The following is a 26,879-nucleotide window of genomic DNA, read 5'->3' as shown; positions in this document are numbered from 1 at the left end:
CTCATTACCTCCCATGTAGAATAAAATCCAAACTCCTTACCATAGTTGCCAGGCCATCTGAGAGTTGCCTACCCTCAGACCTCATGTCCTGCACTCCCCTTTGCTCACTCATTTCCAGCCTCACTGGGCCTTTGCTGTTTCTCCAGCTCTCCAAGCCTGTCCCTTAGCCCTCGCTGACCATCTTGACTAGACTTATTTTCCCCTGGCATGGCTTATTCTTTCTTATCTTCCACATTTCAGTTCAAACGTCTACTCTTCAGAGAGCTCCTCCCAGATCTTCTTCTCCAAAATAGCGTCCAGCCACATCACATTGTCCCTTATCTCCTTTATTTTCTTGTTTTCGCCATTGGAAATCATATCATTTGTTTACTTGCATATTCTCCATCTCTCTCACTAGAATGTAAGCCCCATGAAGACAGCGTTTTTTTTGTTGTTGTTGTTTTGGGGGGATTTTTTGCTTTGTTTTATTTTGTTTTTCTGCCTCATCCATCACTCTATTTCTAAGACCTAGATCAAAGCCTGATACACAGTGGAGAACTAATGAATATTAAATGAATGAATGTCCTTGCTTGTGCTCCTGAAAAGACTTGTGCTGACCTCTGTCACTGTTTTCACTGGGTTTTCCTTGCCTGACTTTTCTACTAAGCGTCTTCAAGGATCGTGATTATTCTTCTCCCTTAAGAACATTCTTCTTGCCTTTGGGCTGAATCCAGGACTTCCCCGGGCATGAAATATCGATGGCTAGAAAAAGTTCAATTTTTTCCTGCCCTTTAAGCATGGATTACATAGATATTTAACAAAACGTATGCTTTTCCATCAACAACTGGGTCCATCTAAGAAAAATGTCACCAAGGATGCTGTATTTGGGTGAAGAGTTCATAGGTAACCCGTACCTGTAGTCGTTTTTTTACCTTTATCTTCTGACAGCTGAGATTCTTCTAAAGCAGAGTCAAAGCAATTTAGTTGGAGCAGGGTGTTTCCAAGGTCTCTATTTGCAAATGGTTTATGCTAATTCATAGCAGCTCCATACACCATGAACTTCCTGTGACACACAGTGTCTAAACAAGTAAAAATTGATAACCGGAAAGTGGGAGCCAAACTACCGGTCATTATGTGTCTTATCACATTGAAAACAAACAGTGCATACCATTTCTGAAATTAGCCCTGGGTCCTTAAATTAAGACTTAGGTTATACATCATACAAATAAACACAAAGTAAAATAAACATTTTGTCCCCGCTTCCACCAATACTCAAGGCTTAAACTTTGTATCATCAGGCTTCTTCCTCTCTTTCCTCCTTTCTGTGTGTTGGACTCAAGTCCTTTTCTTCCCGTCTCTACAGATCCCACGCTGGTATGTACCTAACCATCTCATTTCACAACAGATTTCCTGAACTTTCCTCCTTCTTTTACTGCTTATCCTGACTGTTGTCCTACTTTTTCATTAGACTAATCTTGAAGGTAGATTTCATTGTGCCACTCAAAATTTCCAGTGGCACCTCATTGACCACAGTTAGGGTCCCCAAACATTTTAAGGGAAGAAATTATTTTCTCCTCAAAGTCTTAAAAATGTGTGTGTGTGTGTGTGTGTGTAAGAAAGAATTCCTGTGTGAACTCACGTTATCTTTACAGATGAAGATTTTCGCAGATAGATGTGTGTGTGTATGTAAGAAAGAATTCCTGTATAAACTTGCATATCTTTACAGATGAAGATTTTTGCAGATAGAATTTCATTCAATCTTTTATTTTGTGAAATATTTCCAACGTGCAAAAAATTAAATAATATAATCGACTGCCTTGTATTTACCCCCCAGCTGAAGAAGGAAAACATTTCAGATGTTACGGAAATTTTTCGCGTACCTGCCCAGACATTCTGCATCACTAATTCTGCAGCGCTTCCATGAATATCTCTCTGGGTTAGAGCAGGGATCACAAGTTTTTTTCTAGAAAGACCAGGTAGTGAATATTTTAGGCTTTGCAGACCATGTGGACTGTGTTGCAACTAGTTAATTCTGCCACTGGTATGTGAAAATAACTATAGAAAAGATGTAAACAAAAGAGCAGATCTGGCCCTTGTCAGGCTGAATTTGGCCCATGAGTCATAGTTTGCTGACCCCTGAATGAGAGTATCAATGGCAATATGTAGCAATGTTTTTCATACCTTTAAATATACATAAATTTTGTCAAACTGTATGTTATTCACATGATGTTTTTCAATTTATCCATATGAATAAATATATAGTCCTAGTTCATTCCCTTTAAGTGCTGTATAGTATTTGATTTTGAATACACTATTTTTTTATTGGATCCATTCTCCTTCTGATGGATATTTATACCATTTCTAATTTTTTTCCTATTAGAAACAATGCAATGAACTTTTTTGCACATGTTACCTTATATATATATGTGAAAATTTAGGAACAGTTCACTTTTTAATCTTTATGACAGTGCTATTATTTAGAGTTATTAATCCCTCATTCAGCTGAGGCTCAGGGGAGGGGAGGAGTTAGGTGAATAGTTGTAGGTCATAGACAAAGCTAGGAAAGGTTAGAACAGCTTCTCCACCCCAATCTTCTCATGCCTTGTCCCCATGACATTTCTACTAGAGCTCAGCTATTACTCATGTGTATTCATAACACTGCCAGCTGTGAAAGGGAAACACAAAAGAAATACAGACTATGATACCTGCTTTCTAGGAGTTTACAACCTGTTGATGAAGTGGAGAAGTTAAGACAGAGGAAGTTAACTCATTAATTACCACACAAGGGGGAGGAAGATAAATGATAGGGCGAAACATTCATGGAGAAGTTGGGACATACATGAAAAAACATCTACAGAACTGAGAGATATACGGGCACATTTGAGTAAATGGAGACATGCCTTGTCCCTGAAAGGCAAAATAGAATATTATAAAGATGTAGGTCTTCCTACTTAAAAATATAGATTTGGTCTCATCTCAAACTCCCAAAGAAATTTTAAAGAATGTGATACCAGATGTGATAGTTTATCATAGAGAACAAGAAGGTAAGACTATCTTAAGAAGTGTTGAAAAACAGTGAACGATAATAGGAAAAGATGACGTTGGTACAAGATGTAACTACATGATCCATGGAAAGCTAAATTCAGATTTACTCAAAGAAGGCTCATAAATTAATGTGAAAGGAAAAAAGTATTCAACAAGCAATTCTGAGAGAAATTCTCCTTGTACCATAAACTAAAAATAAAAAGCAACAAAAGTTAAGTTTTAAAATCAAGCATGTTTAACTACAGACAATGCAAAAACTTTTCAGGTAAAGATAAATAAAAGGCAAATGAAAATGTTTGTAGCAAATATACGAGAATGCTAATATATTCAATACAAAGAACTTTTCTGAGTCAACAAAAAAGATGAACATTTTTTATAGAAAAATGGCAAACATCATAAAAAGAAAATGGAAAGAAACTATCATATATAGACAATAAAATTGTAAAAAAAAATTTCAATTTCACTAGTGATCAAAGAAATGCAATTTAGCACAGCGAGATAGGATTTGTCACCTAGCAAATGAGAAAAGATTTTTGAAAATGAGAGTAGATAATGCCAATAAATGTGTGGTGAGAAAGGTACTCTTATTCACTGGTGGGAGTATAAATTGGAAAAAAAGTTTAGAATGTAACTGGGCATTTTTTTGAAATGCCTTTCTGAATTTTCTGCAATGGCATTCCATTTAAAAAATACTTTCATTTAAAAATAAATTTTAACAGCTTTTCAAGAAAACAGTGAATGCAGACAGAGAAGTCTTGTGCAAATTCAGATATTTTTTGTTATCTGCTCTGATTCCAAACTTAATCCTTTGTATATTAACACATACATAAATTCATCTGAATAGATAGAATTGGTGGCTTCCTGTTATCTGGGCTTTTGCTACTTCAGGAAATTCTTAAACTCACTGCAGTTTCTCAAAGTTCATTATTCAAACAGAACTTTTAACTGAAAGACTTATTTTTCAGTGTACTGTTTGAATTGCTTACCATATACTTGTGTTACCATTTGAAAAATTAAAGAGCTTCCTTTTCTTTAAATCCCTTCAGGAATCATAAACCCAACAAACCTGATCTGAGCACACTCTGCTTACTGTCTGGATTCTGGAGGGCTCTGTTGTAAGCAAATTGGTGCACCCACATAGTGGGTCTCCAACCAGGGGCAATAACCCAAATAATACAGAATTAGGGAAATTGGACTTTCATTTGAGTAAGAGTGATAAATTCTGTCGTTTGTATCCATAGGAGAATGGATTCTTATCTAGTGCCATTTCTTCAAAAAGAGCATGCCAAATGTCAGGAAATTTGGCAGAACTAAGCAAGAAAAACAATGTAGATCATGTAATTGAGCCAGCATTTCCGGACGGCCTATTATGTGCCAGGCGCTTGAATGCAAGGTGCCAAGTTTATATGAACATATAGAAGAAATACATTATAAGAATCCAAAATGAAAATGACTGTACCCGGGAAATATTAGAGAGCTATAATGTGCCGAAGAAGTATGGGGGAGCTTGATGGACATGACCGAAAGTTACAAAGACAAATGTGAGAGTTAGCACAGAGGGAAAAGTAAGAGTCCCATCTGAAACTTCCTAGGTTTTAAAGATCAGAGCAAATGGGTCTTAAATTACAGGGTATAAGTTTGGGTTGAATATCAGGAAAAATTCTTGACTCTGCACATTGTGGGTTCCTGGAAATTATTTTTATGGGAAACTGGAATTTGCTATTCCAAAGACAGGAAACTCTATGAGGAACTTGCGTTGCCTGAATTGGAGGGTGAGGGCTTTTCAACCCATTTATTACACAATATGCAGGCACATATACATAATTATTACACGTAATCTATATATCTTAATATATACACATTGAATATGTGTATATACAATTCATATACACATATTGAAACTTGCGTTTCCCATGTCCCCAAATAGCTTGTGAGTATGAATGAGGTCCTATTATTAGCAACAACTCAGTTTTCACTAGCTTATTCTTCAGGACCTCCAGTTCCCTACCAGAGCCCTTTCCCCCTAAATATTTCAGGAGCACCTTAGGGTCTCTTCACATTTGTTCATCATCAAGTCTGTTCTGAAGTTTTTTTCTAGTACTTCTTGTGCCCACTGGGGAGAGCAGCACCCCAACCAGTGGTCATAGTTCCTCTGCTGGGTGCTTCTCCACGGGTTATGGCAACACCTGGGCTGTTGCTGCAATTTCACAATTTCCCCAGAATGGCCCTGAGTCCTCTTGGGATCAAAGTTCTACTGTGATATGTGGCAGAGTTGTTTGAGGGTGAGGGTGGAGTTGAAACGAGCTCGTGTTCTCCTATTTTTTTTGCACTCTGTTAAAAGGGTCTGCCTTATATTTCACTGTTTCTAAGCCTCATTTTTATTTATAACCCAATCCCTTTCCACCTCAGATTGGCAGGGGGGCCTCTTGAATCTAGTACAAGTTGATCAAACAGTGTGCCCCACTGAGAATTACACATTCCACTAAAGACTGAGGCTTTCTCTGGGGAGAAAGTCATGACTCCTGGTTTCCTCTGACTTTAGAATGGTTTTTCTCCCAATACACCCCTTGGCTAACTAGACAGTAGATTTCAATAAGATCATGCCATGCCATTGGCTCACTAGATAGACCCAGATATGTCTGCATTCCCACTGTAGACACAGTTTGTATCCTTGCACAGGAGGTTCTCTCTCTCGATTCTCCAACCTCTCTGGTGTCTTCTCATCAATTCAGACGTGCCCTAGTATTGCCTGTCTTTAAAAACTACCCTTGAAACCACATCCTCCCTCTGCTACTTTTCTATTTCAACTCTTTTTCACACCTGACCTCTCATTAGATCATCCTGATCTTTGCCTTCATTAACAGCTTTCACGGCAATATGTAGTTATCTGTGTATTTGTGTGATTATTTTTAATGTCTTTACTCTTCATTAATCTTCATAGATCATGGATGCTTTTTTTGTTTCATCATTTTATCTCCAAGGATCCAGCACAGAGCTTAGAGCAGAATAAGTCCTTAATAAATGGTTTTCGAAAGCATGAATAAATGAATGAATGCAGCAAACATTGTCTGCTGGACTATCTTACCAGCAGCCAAATGTATCTGCTACTTGCTTCTGCTTGAACTGGACCATTTCACTGAGTGACAGAGAAAGAAATAGTGACACAAATAGTAGAAAAGTTCAAATGAAATAAATATTAATCCAACAAAAACCCTTTATTCTCTTCTAAGTAGCAAATACAAAGTTACATATTTGTAAACAAAGTGATTTCTTTATGACACAGGACAAAATTTGAAAATCACCCTCAGAAAACAGTTTTCTATATTTGACCTTTCAAATTACTTCTTCAGGGAGGTATTGGAAGGAAGAAAGGAAGAAAGGAGGGAAAGAAAGAAGACCTAGAGATATAACTGAAAGTGAATACTGCTTCTCTTAGGTTCTTGGATTAATTCTGGACATCTCCTCAGGATGAAACTTCAGACATTTTGGTGAGATTTACCATTATTGTTCTTTTTATCCTAACTTCTTTTTATCCTAGATAAGGTAGATCATGAGAGTGAAAATACAAACCCCTGAAATTTCCTCTAAAAGGCAAAAATAAAGATCACAGGGGAATACTTTCTGAATTTTTGATTTGCTGACACAATGCCTAATCAACTCAAGAAAATTCCAGCTGCAAGTGGTCTTAAATCACTTTCATGTCTTTGCAAAGACCTGTTCAACTTTAGAATAAAATTTAAGATACAAGATTATTGATTCATCCCATTTAAAATCAAGTCCTTTTTATTTGTTTATTTTTTCTACATGTAAAAGAAATAAAAACAACCAAAATGTCATCATGTCTTGCCCAAATCTCCCAAGTATTGAAATTTAAATGAAAACATGTAGTGTTTTCCTAGATAAATTAGAAAATATCTCCTCTGAAAGCACATATCCTGGATACTTGTAAGTCCAAATGAGGTGTAAAAATGATAAATAGATATGTACAGATATGTACAGAAAGGCTTTGGCAAAATGTTTACAAACGGAGCCATTTGCTGTTTTGTAAATTAGCTTACTCTCTCCTACCCTCTCTCTCTCTTAACCATCTCCCCGCAAACTCTCTATTTACTTATTTGCCTTTCAGGGTTTTTTTTTGAAGACCACCACAACAAAAGTGCATTCTCAAATAAAGAAAGTTTGGATGGGATCAAAAATGAATCTTATTGAACACTCCCACCTACCTGCCACGGATGACTTTTCTCTTTCTGACAATTTATTTGGTAAGTCATTAAGTTCATTTAACTATACATAAACTACAATTTGGAAACGTATGAGGAAAAAGCCTAATCGATGAGTGCAACAGAATTCAGAAAATGTTTTCGTTACAAGTACTCAATAAATATAATAAATGTTAGCTACTATGCAAGATTAAAGGTAGGTCGAACCTTGGATTCATTAAACCTAATGGTCTTTTTTTGTAGATGAAGACAGCAATCCTCAGTTTTGTGAGTTGTCCAAGGCCATGAGGCCAGATTATTGACAGAGCTGGGAGTAGAAGTAGATTCCTGCTCTAAGGCTAATTCTAATTTTGTTATAGCATGTACTAAAGTAAGAAATCATGATTCTTATGGTTTAATAGGATGCCTATTAAAGGCTGAGGTTACTTAGGTTATAACTCTGCAGTAGGTTTTCTATCTACCAGGCTTCTGGTGCTGGGGAATATATGGCACACTATCAGGATTAGTCATTTAAACTGGACTGAGGACAAATTTCACTAAATTGTTTTCAGTAGATCTTTAACTAGATGATACCATAAAATGATATCTTGCTCTACTTTATGCATTCTACTTTATGAAAAGACACTCATTATAAAGAGCTAAACTGGGAATATGAGCAAAGAGTCAGCAGGGGTAAATTTTGGGTGGGGCAGGGAAGCTTTATGCCGCTCTTAAAATAATTCCTTTCTGCATAGTAGCCCTGCTGGAAGGCTTGGATGCTTCCAGTTTTTCACTCTACATTAACACATGGACAATGGTAGACTATGATAGTGAAAATGCTTGAAACTCCACAAAATTCAATGTTTGAAGGCGTAATCCCCTATTTGGTTGCAGACATCCCTGGGGAGATAGGAATTAATAGCTTACGAGATTATCTACCTGTTATTAGCACTTTAGATCATTTCCAAAGAGAGGTCATTATTTGTGTTACCTATTTACATGTCTACCTGCACCCATAAAGTATAGGAGCATTTAAGGGAAGTGATGATATTTTATTAATCCTAGTATACACTTGATAAAGAAGAATCAAATCATAAATAATAGAAGGGAAGGAGAAAAGAGGTTTAGGAAAACAGGAGATGATTATCAGTAACTCTCAGAGAAACCAAAGGCAGCAGTAATTATTTATGAAATACCAGTTCTCAGACATACTTGTTGCATCTTATTTCTTCCATTTGGCTTTTCTTCCTCCTGCGGATGCATTCAAAGCCAACGGGTTCTACCTCTATGTCCAGCTACTTGACCATTTGCTTCTAGCCTACCCTTCTACAGGTCCTGAAAATAATCAGTGTATAGACATCTTTATAATTTTTGCCCTACCAATCAGAATGCACAGGATAATTAGGACTATAGGTACATATCATAGACTAAGGAAAATTCCACGTTAGATTATTTTTTCACATAAAAATGACTTTTTCTGCTCTGAAATTTTACTATTTTAATTTTAACATTCCATATTAAGATCTCCTTGCAAGCACATCAAGTTGAAGGTTGACCTCAGCAGCCATGAGGTGAAAAGACGTGAGTAGATAAACAGTTGCGAATGTGCTATCAAGTCAGAAGCATCTGAAAGTGATGGCTGAGGAAGCACCGTGACTCACACTTTCAGTGTCTCTTTTCCCTCATCTCTCCTTTGCTGGACCAAATTCTTATCCAGTTTCCTAACACTTCATTTAAGGTGTCTGAGAATATGTAGCACAAGATACATAAGTTACAATGCATAGCTATTATTCCTAGCTGGAGCAGCTTCCTCAAATCTTCATCGGATCCCCTCTCCTGATAAACTAATCTGAACTCTCTGTGAGCCCTGGGAATCCTTTTCCCCATTAAATGCTAGAGCTAGGTCTAAGCATTTTTTTCACATTTCTTTCCTCCAGGGTCTCGGTCTCATTCCGCTCGGCATACCCGAGTTAGAGGTATGTCAGAGTAGGACATCTGGGTTTCTTTCTTCCTCTTGTTCATTTTCTTTTGTGTTCTAATGACACTAATGAATTCTAAGAACCTCCCACCCTGAGTGCAGAGCACCAGGGAAAAGACTGTGGCCCATGGATGAGTAATCCACAGTGCCCAAATTACTATTCATGGATCTTGAGATATGCCAGAGATTCAGAAGTGTTAACTAGCTAGAGAGCTGGGCTCAATTAGCCAGAGCAGGACTCTTTTCTGATGGTCTAATTATGTAATGAAAAACAGCAGTCATGTTGTCATGAGAAGGGCAAGTGAAGTCTATGGTACAGCATATGGATAGCTATCATTTCTTCCATCCAAACTATATGCTGGGCATTGTAATAAAGCAGGGGTTAAGATAGGCAAGCTCCTAGTGGAGGGTGGACTCATAGGAAACATGCAAATAAATAAATAGTGACAGGTAGTAACAAGTGCTATAAAAACAGGGTAGTGTCATGGTAACTGGAAGAATGGAGCTGCTCTCTGACCGGCGTGGTCAGAGAAGGGCTCTGGGGAGTTAACAATGAGCTGAGATTGGAAGATGAGCCAAGGAGAACATTCTAGGTGGAGGAAATAGCAAGTGCAAAGGCCCAAAGTTTGGACTTGGAAGGGCCTTGTTCTTTCATTTTTGTTTAGGGCAATTGAAAGAGTCTAGAGAACTGACTCTGGAACCTGCATTTCCATCAACTAGCATGTATAAAAGGAGATTGTTAGACTTGGACCTCTAGAACCCCTGTCCAGAACTTGAGTCCTCAAATTGCTACAGCTGTTGTGTCAAGAAGTGGTGACTTGGACTCAGGGGTACTCACCTGGCACATGGCATGACTTTTAAGGTGGCCCTGGGCATGCTTACTATAAAACCATCATGAAATCCCAACTTTAATACACTGAGAAGGTGATGTGAAGATTATTCAACAAATACTAATGACCACTCACAAATGGGCACTGGAGACACTAGTGGCCTATTGAGTGAAGCCTTTAAGCTTCTCCTAGAGTGGGTTGTGAACCTCTCATTTTCCGAAGACTTTGTTTATGGTGAAGGGGAAACATCTCCACCCATATAAATGGTTACCCTGAAAAGCAGAGCCTGAAGCCAGGACTTGCGTGCAGGCAGTTTGCGTGAGAGGTATTCCCAGGGAGCAGAACAAAAGACTGGGACAGGAAAGGAGGGAAAACCACCGTGAGATGAGTTAAGAGAGTCACTGCCACTAGGAGTAGCATTGAATTCCCCTGGGAGTAGCATTGAAAATTGTCTCTGGCAGGACCGGAGACTGGGACAGTTACTAACCAACCTCTGGCTCCTGTTGGCTGAGGGTCACCCCTGGGGGCATTATCTTCCCTGCACTTCTGGGCTGTGCTTTTGCCACTCCCAGTGGAATCAGGCCAAGTGTTCTCTGGTGGTATTGGCGAAGTTCTGGGCAGAAAGCAAAAGGACATGTGGTGTGTTCTTGAAATGACAGGTCGTCAATATGAGTAAGTCTGAGCTCGTATATGATCATCTGCTTCAGTTACAGATGAAACGAATGGTATGCCAAAGGATGTGACACCAGAGGGGTCTGTCATGCAGGATAAATATGATTTCCCTTGACCCTAAATTGGTTAGAATACTCAAAGGAAGGCTAAGATTTGGTGAGGTCAGGGGCAGATTTGCTCTACAGTTCTGTTTTCTTAGGCTGGTCTTTGCAGAAAAGAAAGAAGCTTGGACAGAATGGAATTGTAAAAATGGGGCTGGAGTCACCTCATGGGGTCCTTTAATTTATCCTGCTGCCATACACCCCTGACAAATCCAGATGTAAATCTAGCTCATCAGTAACTCAATCTACACACAAGACTCAGAATGGAAGGACATGGTGACCTAACAAAGATACGTCTCCTTTGGGAGATCCCGAAAGCCAGGAAACTTGGTCAAAGATTAATTTAGTGGATTAAGAAAGCTTTCTCTGATGGACGAAGAAGGCAGGATCTTGATGCAATTAACACATAATAAAAGATAATCATGACAAAGTCCACAGCTTCCCATGGTTTGATATAGTGAATAAGGCAGGAGGTGACATGTTAATTTAAATCTATGTGTTCTTTAGCAGATTGTTAAGAATTCAAAAAATCATAGAATTTCAGGAAAATAAAAAAGTATTCTAATAGCATGAAATAAACAAGAAAAGGTAGTCTTATGCTCCCTTACCTAATGCTCCTAATTCCATGAGTCCGGTTGCCTTAGCTCAGTAATACTGGGAGAAGTTCACTGAATGTGAGTGGAAATAAGCGATGCAATTGAGAGAAAGAAAGTCTCAGAGGCAACTGAGACTCTCCGAACTTTAGTTTTCTCCCCCATATAATGGAAATAATCATGGCAATCACTTCACAGCTTTTTGGTAGGTCTGAATGGCTGTGTAGAAAAGTGTTCTGTAAACTTCAAGGCATCATAAAATGGTATAATTAGCCCAGAGCTTGATATATAGTTATTCTTATTTAAATTGTTGAAGTGATAAACATCACTCTACTCATTAAAGGAAGTTCTGTTCATCTTAACATTGTTGAGTGCGAAGAATTTCTAAGGAGCCAACAAAAACCAACAGTATGAAAATAAATTTCTGGGTGCCCTAAGGAAGGAAGCACATGTTCTATCTCATTTCGGCATTACAGCATTGCTAACAACAGCTATTAAATCCACGTCTTCATATCATTTTTATTATTGTATCTAACAGCCTTTCTAAAGCCCCATTCTAAATGAGACCCAGCAAGTGGCAGGAGGCATATCCCATGTAATCCTATTCACTCATATTCTAGCTATTTTTTTTATTACTTTATGCTTCTGTCAGCTCTTTATGCCTGTTTTCTCTGAGTAGCTTTATTTTTATTGGAGTCTGGTTCTTGCCTATGTCTTTCGCTTAAATTAGAATCTTTCTGGTGTTACAGAATCAGCCAGATGTTTTAAAATACAATTAAGGGTCTTGAGATGCAGTTTTGTAGAATATTTCTGACATTTCATTTCAGGCAGTTTTCCACCTCACTTGAGTTTAACTGAAGTGAATGTAGTTCTGAGCTAATGGGTGAATCAAAGCTGCAAGTTTCTGGGAGATACAAAGATACCACTGGCTTGGAAAAAATGGAACTTTGCTTTAGTGTAATTTAAATATTTTGCCACTACCGTTTCTCATCTATACCTCTCCCACAAATTTAAGCAGTCTATAAGATTTGTATTAATTCACATGGCTTTGATTTTTGCTCTCCCAAGAATCTCAGATTTGATACTCTTATTAGTGGAATTAAAAATGGGAGAAAGAAAAGAAATATCAAAAGGATCTTCTGCTATTATAGATTACTGCCTTTTTAAGATAGGGAATGCATAGTTTAGAAAAGGCATGCAATGAGACAAAAAAAATGATAGACAAGTTGGCCAGCTGGTGGGCAAAGCTATGGCCGTCCAGGGCCTGGCTCTCAACCTTGTGGGCTAAGAAACAGATCTCAAGGTCACTCATAATAACCAACCTGAGAAAGGTTGACTATAAAAATCAGTTAAAAAATTTATCTATAATGATAGATAAAATTGTGATAATAATAACAGCTACCATTTCTTTAAAAAGCTTGCTTTCTACATGTCAGGTATCATGCTAAGTACATTTTAGATGTGTTAGCACACAGACTTTCTGCATTCGATCCTGTCTCTGCCATTTACTGATATGCGGTTTCAGGCAAATTCCTTAACTTTGTGCAAGTTACTTTCCTTATTTAATAAAATTCTCAGAAGAATGCCTGGTATATCATAAGTGCTCTATAACTATTTGCCATTAATAGTAATTTTCATAACACTCCTGTCAGGTAGATATCGTTACTATTTCTCTTTTACCAATGAGAAAATGGAGATTTTTCTGAAGGAATGAGAATTGAATGATTAGGGATCCAGGCTAAGAGATCCTGTTAAAAAAAGTCTTTCCAATGAGATCGTATCACACCAAGTCTGTTGGCCATCTTGTCTAAAGGAGAGTTCTCCGAAAAGCACTGCTAACATTTGCTCTGGAAGTTCCCTTTTTTCATGGCTTCAGAAGTGATGCCCCATTTGCCATGATTAGCATATCATTCACATTGCTCCAAAATACCAGCTACAGCAGTCCTGTCCAATAGAACTTTCTGCGATGACAAAAGTGACTTAGATGTACTTCGTCCGATGCAGTAGCCACTATCCACATGTGGCTATTGAACACTTGAAATGTGACTAGTGTAACTGAGGAATTGATTCTGATTTTATTTAACTTAATTTAAATTTAAGTATCCATATATGGCTAGTGGGTGCTGTTTCAGACCGCACAGACCTGTGGGGAAATAATGTATTTTTAGAAAAAAAATAAAATAAATAACGCGAGGCACTTGGTCATCATTGAGAGAGAAGCAAAGGGATCTAATCAGTCTTATAAGAACAATTTGTACGAATTTCACTCAGCAAAGAGAGTTTCTTAGATCAGGTAAATTATCCTGATCATTTCCTTTTTAGTATAGAAGTTTCTGAGGGCAACAGAGAGGCCCATTTGTTTGACTAGTGAAAAACTCAGCAGAGAATTCTTGAAATAGAAACCTCAGAGGTAGTTTGTCCTGGTTCCTATCCTTTGCATAGTTCTTCTACCTAAGATGCTCTCAAGGCAAGGACAGCTCCTGGGTTGTGTGGGAAGGAGAATGAGGACGGGATTGAGAACAGCTTTGCAAATGGCAGCCCTTGACTGAACAATCCAAACTGGAGCACACTCATGGATCATTACTCTTTTCTTCTTTCTTGGCAACTAGGGCAGGTGTGCTTTAGTTTTTCAGCCACGGGCTTTGAGTCAGAAGACCTTGGTTAAAGTCCTAGTTTTATCCTTTAATAACTGGGTGACTTTACACAAATCACTTAAGTTCACTCAGTTGCTTGTCTGAGTCTGTAAACTACGGTAGAAGATAGTGGGCATCATAAATGATACTGTCCTCAAAGGGTGCAAGTAAGGACAAGATGAGATAATGCATGCGAAACCACTTTGTAAACTCATAAATGCTGTAGAAACATCTTAGCAATGATCGCATTATATAGACCGCATTCGCCTTTTAAAACTGCTTTCATATTCATTATGTCATTTTATCATCACGACAGGTCTATGAAGGAAGTAGGGCAGGAATTATCTATGTTTTACCATCTGTTGACATAGACAAGAGCCGCCTGCAGAAGCCGAGAGACTGGCCTTGGGTTATATAGCTCACCTGGTTACAATATGCACGAGCTCATCTTGGGACCTACTGAGTTCTGTTTTAAAGCCCTCCCTTCCACAAAAATAACCAACAGTCACAAGCTTGATATCCACAAGTTATACTGCAGAAATGTTTCCTACTCAATAAGCAAGCCACCCTACATGAGTCCAAAGTCAAATAATCATAACTTCAATATAATGATGATGGGTAGCCACCCACTGTGCCGACATTTTACAAATGTTGCTTTATTTAATCCCCATAATAATTCTCTGAGGTTGTGTGATTATCGGCTCCATTTTATAGATGAGGAAATTGAGGGATAAAATGATTCCAGGATTTGTTCATGGTCTACGGAGCTAGAGAGTGCCAAGGGAGAATGGATGTGCTAGTTTGGTGAGGCTGCTGTAATGGAGTACCACAGACTGGAATTGTTTCACCATACTGGAAGCCAGAAGTCCAAAGTCAAGGTATTGGCGGGGTTGGTTCCTCCTGAAGGCTATGAGCAAAGGACCTGTTCTTGGCCTTGGAGAGCCTTGGAGAACATTGGCTCATAGACCATCTTTTCCCTGTGTCTCTTCCCACTGTCTCCTGTCTGTGTCTAAATTTCCCATTTGTATAAGGACACCAAGGACACCAGCCATATGGGATTAGGAACCAACCTAGTGACCTCCTTTTAACTTGGCTATCTCTATAGAGACCCTGTCTCTGAATAATGTCACATGATGAGGTACTGGAATTAGAATGTCAACATACTAATTTGGGAGGGGATGCAATTCCACTCATAATGCAATATAAACCCAGATCAATTGGCCTCACACTGTTAAGCATTATGATTTAATGCATCCTAATGTCACAAAACTATACTATTCTATAGCTTTTTAATAAGAACAAATGTTGAGACCTAGAGCATGGTGCCTGAACCCATGAATCCACTTTTAGAGCCCCTGAACAGAAATCGACCCTCTAAAAGTTCTTAAAGTGGAAAGTGCTCCCCCAAAATGTTTATCTAAGAAACTAGTTTCCAGCTTACTAGGCAATTTGGCATCGAGGACTTTTCTCATAAACATTTACAAATATTCTGCCCCGTAATGAAGTTAATCAGTAAGCCACACAACCTCTGGCCTCTGTCACTCCTTACCTAGTCTCATTTTCAGTTGCTGTGAATAAGCTAAGAATGGTAATGCAGTTTCAGGAGTTAGAAAATCCAGTTCAAAATAGTCTTTGCCACGGCTGCACATCACCAGGATTCATCACGGAGATGATGAGCGTGAAGCCTGCCAAAGGTAGGATACTGTGTGCAGGTGCTCTTGGTCGAGCTTTTGCAACTAGACTGAGGAAACGTGGGGGACTTTTGTTTGAGATGATAGTAACAGATCTGTAGCAAAGATGGCTCAGTCAGAACCAGAAGGCTGGGATGAGAAGTAGGGGTGGGATGATTTTTAGAGTTCTAAATAGGTGAGTATCTCATTGAGATTAAATTTAAGTATGTTTTCCCTAAAATTCTTCATTGGATATTATGTAAAATTAGCACTATTCTTTCAAGTGAATTACTAGGCAGTTCTAACATTAATGCCTGTGGATACTTGAAATGACATTTTAAAGTATATTATTTAGTGCAGTGTTTTAAAAATGGCAAGTCTCAGATCCCAGTGGGTCTTTCAATCTGTTTTGTGGCTTGTGACCAGTATTAAAAACTAGAATAGAATAGGACAATAGAATAGAAATAAAGTAGAATAGAAACATCAGTGTACACCTCGAGAAGTAAAGATAAGTGTTATTTTACAGAAATTTTGTTTCAATCACTTATACACATGTATAAATGTGTACAGGGGTCATGATGCAAGATGTATTTCAAACTGTGGGTTGTGGTAAGAAAAATAAAGAGAGATTGAGAAACACTTATTTTCTGAACTAGGTTCATAGCAGATTTCTTCTAATAGTCTGTGGAAAATCAGTCGAGTAAAGAATTCAGCTTTAGGCCTCAGCTATTTGTTGTCTCTGGAATAAAATATAGATTATAATTAAAGCGTATATTATAATTAAAACATACATTATAATTAAGACAGTATGATGTATTGCCTGTTTTATTATTTTTCTCAAAACAGTATGTTACCTTTTAAATTTTCAGTTAAAGAAAAACTAATCATTTTTACAATAATTATAATTTTGAATATATTTTTGATCACAGATTTGGCAGCATACTTCTTTGTTTAAATGTGGGGTTTAAAAGTGACTGACAATGTATTTAGAAATGGAAATTCGTTAGAAGGCTGGGGAAGCAAATTTTCCACCATTTCAATTTAATATTTATTAAACATTTACACTATGTCAGGCTTTGGATAAGATGCCAGGAATGAAAAATTAGAATAGAATAGAATAGAATAGAATAGAATAGAATAGAATAGAATAGAATAGAATAGAACAGAACAGAACAGAACAGAACAGAATTCTCTAAAAAGTTCACAGACTAACCACAACAGTAGCAAAAATATATTGAACATTTGTTTATACTGTGTCAGGCACTATGCAGTTTATATTTAGTCTTTACTATAACCTCTCACTATATTATATTATTCCAGTTTTATAGAGGAAGGAACAGAAGCTTAAAGAAGTTCAATGTCCTTCTCAAGTTTATACATCTAGCAAGTTGTGGGTGAATTGAATCCATATTTGTCCATGAAGTAGGTCCCTCGTAACCAGTATGTCATTCTGCTTCAAGTTTAGCATAGAAGATAAGCCTATAAACAAACAAAAATTATTGTAATGTGTAGTAGAGGTATGTATAGAGGGTAGGAGAGATGAGTTCTACCTAGGGGAGACGGAACAGACCTTACAGAGGAAGTGATCAGCTGACAAGTTGAGGAGAGGCATGAATATCTCAAAGGCCTGGCACTGGGAACAGCAAACAATTTCACAAATGAAGCTGTATCATCTAGTCAGGAAACCATTAGGAAATAAAGGAAGGCAGAGAAGGCAATTTTTTCATTCATGAAACATTTTAACAAACATTCATAAAATATTTACCATGGTCAGTATTGTGCCAAGGTTGAAAAACTGTATAAAACCAGGACCTTTATCAGGCTCATTAGAAACTGCAAGATCATGAGAAAGTGCCATTGTTATTATGTGAACCTGATTCCCCCGTTTAGGTACAAAGTGGTTCTGATCACAAACTGTACTGTTTAATATGGTATTCATTAGCCAAATGTAACTATTTAAATTTTTAATTATTTGAATAAATAAAATAAAAAATTCATTTTTTTATTATCACTAGTCATGTTTCAAATGCTCAATATTCCATATTAGTGGCTAATATGTTGGTAGGGATAGAACACTTCCATCATCTCTGAAAGTTTCCTTAGATGGTACACCTTTCGAGAAACTGTTAAATGCTAGAGACTCTCTACCCAGAAGAATTTTACTTTCCTGTGCAGAGGATCTCAGACTCCCCTGGAATCCAATCCAGTATTCTCATTTAAAAACTCTTCCCTAAACTCTCATAGAGGATTTCCTGTCATAAAAGAATCCAAATTTTTCCACTCCTTGATAGACTGATTCCAAAAAAGCACTCACAAATTCAAATATATATACATATATAATACACACATGTATGCATAGATGTATATATGCAAATATATTTCTCTTTAAACTACATCAAAGTAGAAATAAATTTTCCTTTTCAGAAAGTATACTTTACAATTGACCTACCTCTGCCCCCTCTACATCTTATGCTCTATTAAAAAATTCTGTATTTGTTTACTTGGTTTTATCTCAGCCTTTGACATCCCTTTCCCCACAAACTAACGCCGCCCCCCACCAAACACACACACACACACACACACACACACACACACACACACACACACACACGAGAAAGGCTGTGGCTTTTCTATCTGTTTTATTCACTATTTTATCCTCAAAGCCTAGCACAGTGTCTGGCGAAGAGTAAGTGTTTAATATATATAAGTGAAAACGTATCCTATCATTTATATCATCAAAACAGACTGGTAGGTATTAATAATTACTAATTAACTATCAACTAACTGTCATTAGAATAAGGATATTGCTAGATTCTTCAGGAAACAGACATATCTTTTTATGGCCCTCAACTTCTCAAAACCTTTTTTCAATGACCGTATTTTATCCTCAGAACTACCTTATGAGGTAGCAAGAGTGGGTGTTAATAATCCCATTTTACAGAAGAAATTGAAACAAAAATATTAGGCAGTCATTCAAGATCTCACAGTCAGTTCATGGTGGAAATTGTTCTAGTCTCGCCATTTTGGAATATGTCGGCCATTCTGCTTTTGGAGTTGTAAGTTTCCTGCATATTTATTGCCTCTGTAGAGATTTGGTGGGGACACTGTAAAATACTAGATGTGGATATGCTTTTGAAATAGAGGTGTTATTTTTTAATATTGTATACTGATCTCATATTCTTACCATGCTTTGTTATTTTCATATAATAGAATTGATGTCTTTGTGAAAGTTTTCCATTTTCACAAAGATGATTCCAGAGTGATATGATATTGATACCATGATCTGACTTGGGACTCCATTATATCTGTCAATTACTAAAAGATTTGTTTTGTTGAAATAATGCTCAGAGACCTTGGAATTGTCATGTAAAGAGAAAAATATTATACATTTCTTTGGATTCTACAGAATCCAGATTGTCATTAATAGACTGACCTCAGGCAAGTTGTTTAGACTTATTGGACATGTAGGTGGAGAGGAACTGGGGCTGAGGGTGGAGATGAGGAGTTGAGTGGGGCAAGATGGGTTGGAAGATAAAATCTAGGTATAAGTGCAAGTGACACTAATGTTTTTAATACTTTTTAGTTATTTTCAGTCCTATTCACTCCAGAGATTTTAGTCATAGTTATGAAATAGATCAGGATTTTGCTTATACCCTTTTTTTTCCTGTAATAATTCCACATTTTTATATTCTCACATTTCGTGGTCATTAGACAAAACTTCTGCCAGATATTCTGATTCAGTCCTGGTTTTATATGGATAAGGCAAGCATGAAAGAGAGGAAATTGATCTTTGCACAGATATTATATACTTTGTATTCTGTCTATCATTTCCTGGGTCATTGTGGAAAGCATTCTCTTCAACAAACATTAAATATGCATATACTCCACTTTGCCATTATCACAAAGCCCTAAATTCTAATGTTCATAGACTATTAGTCATATACTTATAGACATTTTCAATATAAAGAACTATGAGATCAACTAGCATGAAGTCTTCTCTTTACAGATGAGCAAAGGTTGACCCAGAATGGGTAGGTAAGTACTGATTAACTAGATTCAGAACCAGGATGCCCAGGGTCTTAGAGTCAGGGAAAATTTCCCAAGATAAACTATACTTCAAGAGAAATTTAGAGTTAAGTGGATCTTAGCGAGAAGAGCTGTCGGAGAAGTCGGCCATGTTGAGGAAAATTCTGGGCTCAAGAAATAGCGTATGGAGGAAAGTCCTATGTCTGGCAGCAGCAAGGCACATTCAAGGAACAGACAAGTCAGAACAGACAAGCTGGAAAAGAAAGAAAGGAAGGAAGAAAGGGAGAGAGGGAGGGAAGGAGGGAAGAAGAAAGGGAGGAAGGGTAGGGTCATGCAGAGCCTTGCAGATCTAGTTATATCTTCAAGTAGAGGCATTGAAGAGACTAAGGATCTCAACTACAGAGAGAGGAAGAGAAAGGCTTTACTATTTTAAAGCCTTTGCTATATGATGCTTCAAAGCATCACACATCTGAAATGATCCCAGAGAGGAACATTTCAGCACGTGGGCTTTGAAGTCAGACTCCCCAAAATTCAAATTTTAGCTACTTAGGTTGTTAGGATTAAAGCTGCCTAACTTCTATGTGCCTCGGGCTACTCATTTGTAAGTGGGGATAATAATGTTACTTAACTCCTAGGATTTTGTGGGACAGAAGTGAGGATATACAAATGTCTGGCACTAAGAAGAACTCCAGTAAAGAGTTCTTTATTATAGTTTTCTAACAATAATTATGGTATCAGTCATCTTTTGAGCACTAAAAAGAGCATTCTATGTGTTTAGATTTATAGATCCACAACCACAAATTGACAAATTTCAAAACTCTGAAAATAAAGCATCTTTTTAAAAGTTTGGCACAAGTTTCTTGGTGGCAAAACCTGACCCGAATGAACGTGAGGATATTTATGGCCTTTAGTTATTCCTTTTAGTGTGAATATTTATACATTACATTGTAGAAAATATTGCTGTTGGGTTCTGGATTCTGTCCCAGACGATACTGGGAGAAATAGTACGGTTTTCTATTCTAAAATCCAAACAACTCTACATTTCAAAACACAAGTGATCCAAAGGTGAGGATGAGATGAGGATCAGATGAGGATCTGTGGATCTGTATTATTTCTTTTGATCCTCATCCCAAGCTTGCTGCTGTAAAAACTGGGGTTATCAGTATTTTAATTTGCTCAAAGTTTCATTGTTCGTAAGAGGTGGGGTTGGGATTTTAGTAGAGTGTTGCCTGACTCTGCTTTGAAGAATCAGACATATTTGTATACTTCCATATATCTTATTTATGTCTATGAACTTTTTTGGGTGTTTCGTATAATTTAAAAACTGCTATTTTCTAAAGAGCCATAATTTATGTTTCTAGGAAATAGAATCATTTTCACAATCTGATAGTTTTCTATTACCTAGAGGTTTTATCTATGAAGGGCTCATTTCATAATAATAGTAGGAATAATTATTATTATTACTATTTTGATGGCAGCTATAATTTATCTAGCACTTTATGTGTGTACACATTTAGCAAAGTGTTTGCATTTTGCATCCATTATCTCATTAATTCCTTACAACAACCTAATGAAGTAGGTATTATGCCCTGTTTTGTGAAGAGAAAACTGTGCCTTAAAACTGTTAATAGCCATTATGCATATATAATAAACAATAGAGCTGAGATTTGAACCCAGGTAGACTAATTTAAGGCAATACATTTTTAAAAAACTTCTCTATTATAATGATTAAAATAATATATACACATGGCAAAAACTGCAAACAATAAAAAGGTCGTGCAGTCTCCAACCCCAGAAAACAATGCAGCTATCTCACATTCTACAATCACCATCATTCAGTTCCTTTTGTATGGTGAAAAAAATGCTGTGTGCATGTGTATGCACACATGTGCACGCACACATATGCAGTTCTTCTAATCACATAAATATATACGTTATTCTAACTTAGTTTTTTTAAAATAACACCACATTGTAGAAACCTTTCCATATCAGCACATATAGATCTAAATTATTGTTTCACATTTGTATAGCATTTCAGTGTATGGACATAATATAATTTATTTAACCAGACTCTTATTGATGGATATTTACATTGTTTTCAATTTATGGTTCTTACAAATGTTGCTGCAAATGAATATCTTTACACAAACATATTTTCATACAGATGCAATATACCTTTAAAATAAAATTTCTAGCAGTGGATTGTTGAGTTAAAAGAATATTTGAGTTTTAAATGCTGAAAAATATTGACAAATTGCCCTCCAAGAATTTCGCTTTCCCAAGGGTGTGTATTGTCAAACTTTTTTTAACCTTATACATTTAAGGATGAAAACACTAATATTTTCTATTGCAGTTTCAGTTTAACTTTAATAAATGGCAAGGATGAGCACATTTTCGTATGTTTATAACACACTTATGTTTTTAAAAACTGTCCAGTCATGTCCTTTATCCCTTTCTCCATGGAATGTTGAATATTTTCCATGTTGAATCTTCTTCAACATACTTTTTCATTTCCTCTTTTTTTTTTTTAAACATTCCTGTTTGTTTTCCTTTTTTTCCATGTTGTTATTACTGGTTTGCAAGAGCTCTTCACACATTAATGATATGAGTATTTGGCCTGTTCTTTCTGTTGTAGATATTTTTATGAGCTTTTAATTTAGTCATTAAATCTTTTCTGTAGGCTTTTTTATGTAAAAAAATTGTTAATTCTTATATAGTTAAATATTTCAGTCTTAGGGCCCACATTTCTGACCAGATGCTAAAACTGACCCTCTAATTTATGATGATGTTAATTCCGGTTTTGTTGTCACTTTTGTTCAGGTGTACTCACAGAACAAGCAGCAGGTCCTCTGGGACAGAACCTAGAAGTGGAATCATACTCACAATACAACAATGTTCAGTTTCCTCAAGTTCAACCTCAGATTTCCTCATCATCCTATTATCCCAACCTGGGTTTCTATCCCCAACAGCCTGAAGAATGGTACTCTCCAGGAATATATGAACTCAGGCGAATGCCTGCTGAGACTCTCTACCAGGGAGTGACTGAGGTAGCAGAGATTCCTGTAACAAAGAAGGCCCGAGTGGGAGCATCCGCAGGGAGAATAAAAGGGGATGAGCTCTGTGTCGTTTGCGGAGACAGAGCATCTGGATACCATTATAACGCACTAACCTGCGAGGGTTGCAAAGGTAAGCATCTTTTCTTTTCTTTCTTTTTTTTTTTTTAAGATAAGCATCTTTTGGTTGGCGATTTTCTCTTTGTTAAGGTTTCACTACCTTGGTTGTTGAAATCCCTCAGAATGGAGTCTTCCCTTTTTACAGATAACTTCCCATTTTTTCCTTCTCTGCCTGTACCTCTTCCTGTCTCTTCACCTTTGTTGGGATGTCATAGACCTCTAGGAAATGCTAGTTAGAATATTTAGTTTAGATATAAGTAACCTTTTTTCTATTTAGAACCTTATACACAGTTAAAATAAATTTATGATTGTGGGGTTTTTTTTTTAATTTTTTAGTTTTTAAAGAAAGAAAAACTTGAACTTATATCTCTTTTAAATTAAGATCAAGGAGAATAAGACTTTATTAAAAGGATATTTAAAAATACATTTTCACTTACTTTAGTTAATTGAGAAACAGAGGAAAAAAATCAAAGGGAAAGAAAGAAGTAATAATAGCTTATATTCAACAAATATTTCATTTAATGAGAACATAGATCTATGAGAGATGCTGTGTGAGAATCAATGAAATTGCAATCCATTTAGAATGGATAAAATACAACACATGAAATACAATGACTCCATATAAAGTCCTATATGATTACTTTCCCAGTAAAGGCACAGATAATAAGTTTATAAAATTTCAGAAAAAAGGACAGAGTGGACTAGAAGGTTAACCTATTTATCTTTGTATTTCTTCATTTGACAAGTATTTATGGAATGCTACCGTGTGTTAGGCACTCTGCTAACTTCTACGGCTGAATAAGAACTGCCCTTGAGCAGAATCTGTTGAATGGTATGCCAAATTCAGGTTTCCAGATGCCAAAGATTGCCATAAAAATAAACAGTCACATAAGAATGGCTTGAGGATGTTTCAAACCTTTGAAAGTGCAAATGATCAGATTATGTAAAACTACACTAGTCACCTCTTAAAAACTTGGTGTGATTTCATTAGATTTTTTAAAAATTAAGTAGTGTTTATGCTCAGAATTTAAAAATTAAAACACATCTAGAAAGAAAACTTAAAAGAGCTCATTTACGGTCTACAAAATATCCTTATACTTTTTGTGGAGAGTCAAGTTTTTACAGGTAAAAAAATAACTTATAAATTCTTTGAGGGGATAGATTATGTCTTTTTTAGCTCTATCACTCCCCATAGCATCCCACACAGTGCCTGGTACATAGTAATTATGGAATGAATGTTTTTTGAATGACATAATGAAAATCCATGTTCATCACTGGTAGTTGGTATATGTAACTCTACGTTGTAAAAATACATTCACAATCTTTTACAATATTTAATTCTTTCATACCTCCAAATAATAAAAGTAAATATTATACTTCAACCTCCATATTTGGTGACAATTTTTTCTTGAGGCAGACTGATGGAGGTAGAAATCCACTTATGTGACAATTAAGAAAAGAGTTGAGATAAAGCAGGGAGGGATTGCTAATTGGTTAGAAAAATAAAAGTTTAAAAATGACCAGCTTGAAAGTTGGATTAAAATAAAAATAAAATTCTACATGGAGTTTTGAAAAATAAACTGCTGACTTACATGAAAGAAAAAGAGCTTTGTAGTAGCTCTAGTCAAAAACTGGCTGTTACTCTGAATCCACAGTTTATAATGTTTTAATTATTTCATGTCTGTTTGTCTTGTATTTTGACCTAGTTTGTAAATTTCATAAGTAAAAAATATCTATAGTTCATCTTGCCCCTCCTGTTGCTGTGAATTGATGAAAGAGAAAGTTAGACCCAGGTTTCTGAAGCACAATGCTATTGACATTTTGGGCCAGATAACTCTTTGTTATAGGGGAATGTCTTATATACATTGTGAGTTGTTTAGCAGCATCCCTGGCTTCTACTTACTAAATACCATTATCAACCCCCTAGTTGTGACAACCAAAAATTACAGGAGACATTGCTAAATGTCCCCTATGGAGCAAAATTGCCCCATTGGGAACCACTGGTATAGACTATTCAGTTAAAATACTATTATAACACAGAGTTTCTCAAACTTAAGTTATATATGGAGCTTTCTCAAAGTGGGCCATCTTTCTAATGTTGACTCGAATTGCTTTTATTAAATTCTTATGCTGTTTTTTTAAATAAAATTTATTGGGGTGACATTGGTTAATAAAATTATATGTTTCAAGTGTACAATGTAATAATACATCAACAAAAGCAAAATGAGTTTATAAAATTAAATACGAACAAATATATAAAATCAAGAAAATAATAGACTATTTAGATTATGTGGTTTTGTTGCTCAAAATGTGACTAAGGCACAGTTTCTTTTGGGTTTGGTATGCCTATACCGCATGTCATGTGAGGCCTCAGTTCCCCACTGCTTTTTTCTGATCAAGCAATTAGTTCATCTAAACCTCCTTTCACCTAGAGCTCCATTTGGCCATCCATGAACTGAGTAAATCTTATGCATATTAAGTTTATCTCTGCCACTTTTTCACAGCTTTGACAAATAAATCGTACCACTTCTGTTAATGAGATCATGGGCATAAACAAAAATGAGAGCATTTAGTTTGAATGGCAATATATGGCGGTCATTGAGATGATCCAGAAAATGCTATTATTAATTTTTAAATACATCCATAAAATAAAAAAATATAAAAATAAATTTAATATGTGCAAAGGACTTAGAAAGAATCTGGTACATAGTCAAAACTCAATAGTTGCCTATTATTATTGTTATGGTCTTAGAATCTATTAACATAGGGTTTTATGGCAGTGTGACTATTTTCCGCTTGTCTTGATAAATGTTGATGCCCAACTCATTATCAGTTGTTTGGCAAGAATTATTCTATTTTATATTGACTTATTCCCAAAAACTTCTCTAAGTTGTCTGTGTGGACCAGTGCTACTTCAGGTGTGGTCCCTAGTCCAGAAGTATCAGTTTAGTATCCCCTGGGGAGTTGTAGGAAATGCAAATTTAAGGACCCTACTCCAGACCTACTGAATCAGAATGTATGAGTTTGGGTCCCAAGAACCTGTGATTTGGCAAGCCCTCCTTGCAAAAGTTTGAGAACTACTGGTATAAATCATCTCTAGAAGGCACTAGAGGCGACTCATCTGGCTAAGCAGCTTGGTTGTGCATTGTGATTGTGAAATTCTCGAGGGTTGGGATGCTGTTTTCCATGAGGTCATTAAAAAGAAAGTTCAGTAGATAAAAATGTAGACTAGAAGCTTAGACTAGAAACACACAAAGTCTAATCTAAGTCATGTTTCCTGCTTGGAGAGAAATAAAAAGGAACATGCATAGTTTATTCTGAAAATCTGATTTAAAAGAAAAGTCCCATTATTAATACTTTTGAACCTACAAATTTCAGTGCCAATGACATTCAGAGTTACATTTTCTCAGGTCCTACAGCAACTGTGGCAGTGGGTATTACTGTGCTTATTTTAAAGCTGAGGAATAAGAATATTGTTTTAAACAGAAACTGAGATTGAAGGCCAGTGCTAATAGCTTATATGATGTATTTATTACACTTCAGTAGTAAACTTATTAATTCTCATACCTTATCCCATTTTTTAGATGAATAAAATGAAGCATAAGAGGTTAATCAACTTACTCAAGGCTTCACAGCTAATAAGAGGTAGAGCTTCAAATCTACAGCTTATAAATCTAACTCCAGAGCCTCTATTATTAACCACTAGCTTACCCGCTAAGTGATCATTCTACTCTTTAAGCTATTTACTCAAGGCTAATATTGACTAATTTGGTAGCCAAAGGAAGACAATTAATTACTCATTTAGATGTTGAAGTATTGGTTTGTGCAAGCCAAGGGAATAAACCCCTAAAGTCAGTAACCTGGACAGGCTTATCTCCTTAGCAGTGAAGGCTATAGTGAAACCTGGTCTTTCTGGGAAGAATTCGGGGGGCATGGCAGGGTGAAATGAGACCAGTATACCACAAATGACTATAAAAAAC

General features: G+C 36.5%; 1 protein-coding gene across 5 annotated transcripts in view; it reads left to right on the top strand.

Moving 5' to 3' along the window:
• NR1H4 (nuclear receptor subfamily 1 group H member 4) overlaps positions 1 to 26,879 on the top strand; it is a 62,425-nt gene that overhangs the window by 4,438 nt on the left and 31,108 nt on the right. For 3 of the 5 annotated variants that reach the window (XM_006914563.1, XM_006914562.1, XM_006914561.1), the window contains exons 2-4: positions 6,375 to 6,512; positions 7,151 to 7,286; positions 22,547 to 22,912. In XM_006914563.1, coding sequence (XP_006914625.1) covers positions 7,208 to 7,286; positions 22,547 to 22,912 — 445 coding nt within the window. In that variant the 5' untranslated portion in view covers positions 6,375 to 6,512; positions 7,151 to 7,207. Of the gene's footprint in view, positions 1 to 6,374; positions 6,513 to 7,150; positions 7,287 to 15,593; positions 15,725 to 22,546; positions 22,913 to 26,879 lie in introns of those variants that run through there. The other 2 variants (XM_006914560.1, XM_006914559.1) reach the window with 1 other exon arrangement.

Source organism: Pteropus alecto, unplaced genomic scaffold (assembly GCF_000325575.1).
Source record: "Pteropus alecto unplaced genomic scaffold, ASM32557v1 scaffold94, whole genome shotgun sequence".
Taxonomy (NCBI): Eukaryota; Metazoa; Chordata; class Mammalia; order Chiroptera; family Pteropodidae; genus Pteropus; species Pteropus alecto.
The sequence above is the reverse complement of the archived record's forward strand: the minus strand, read 5'-3'. Positions and strand labels throughout refer to the sequence as shown.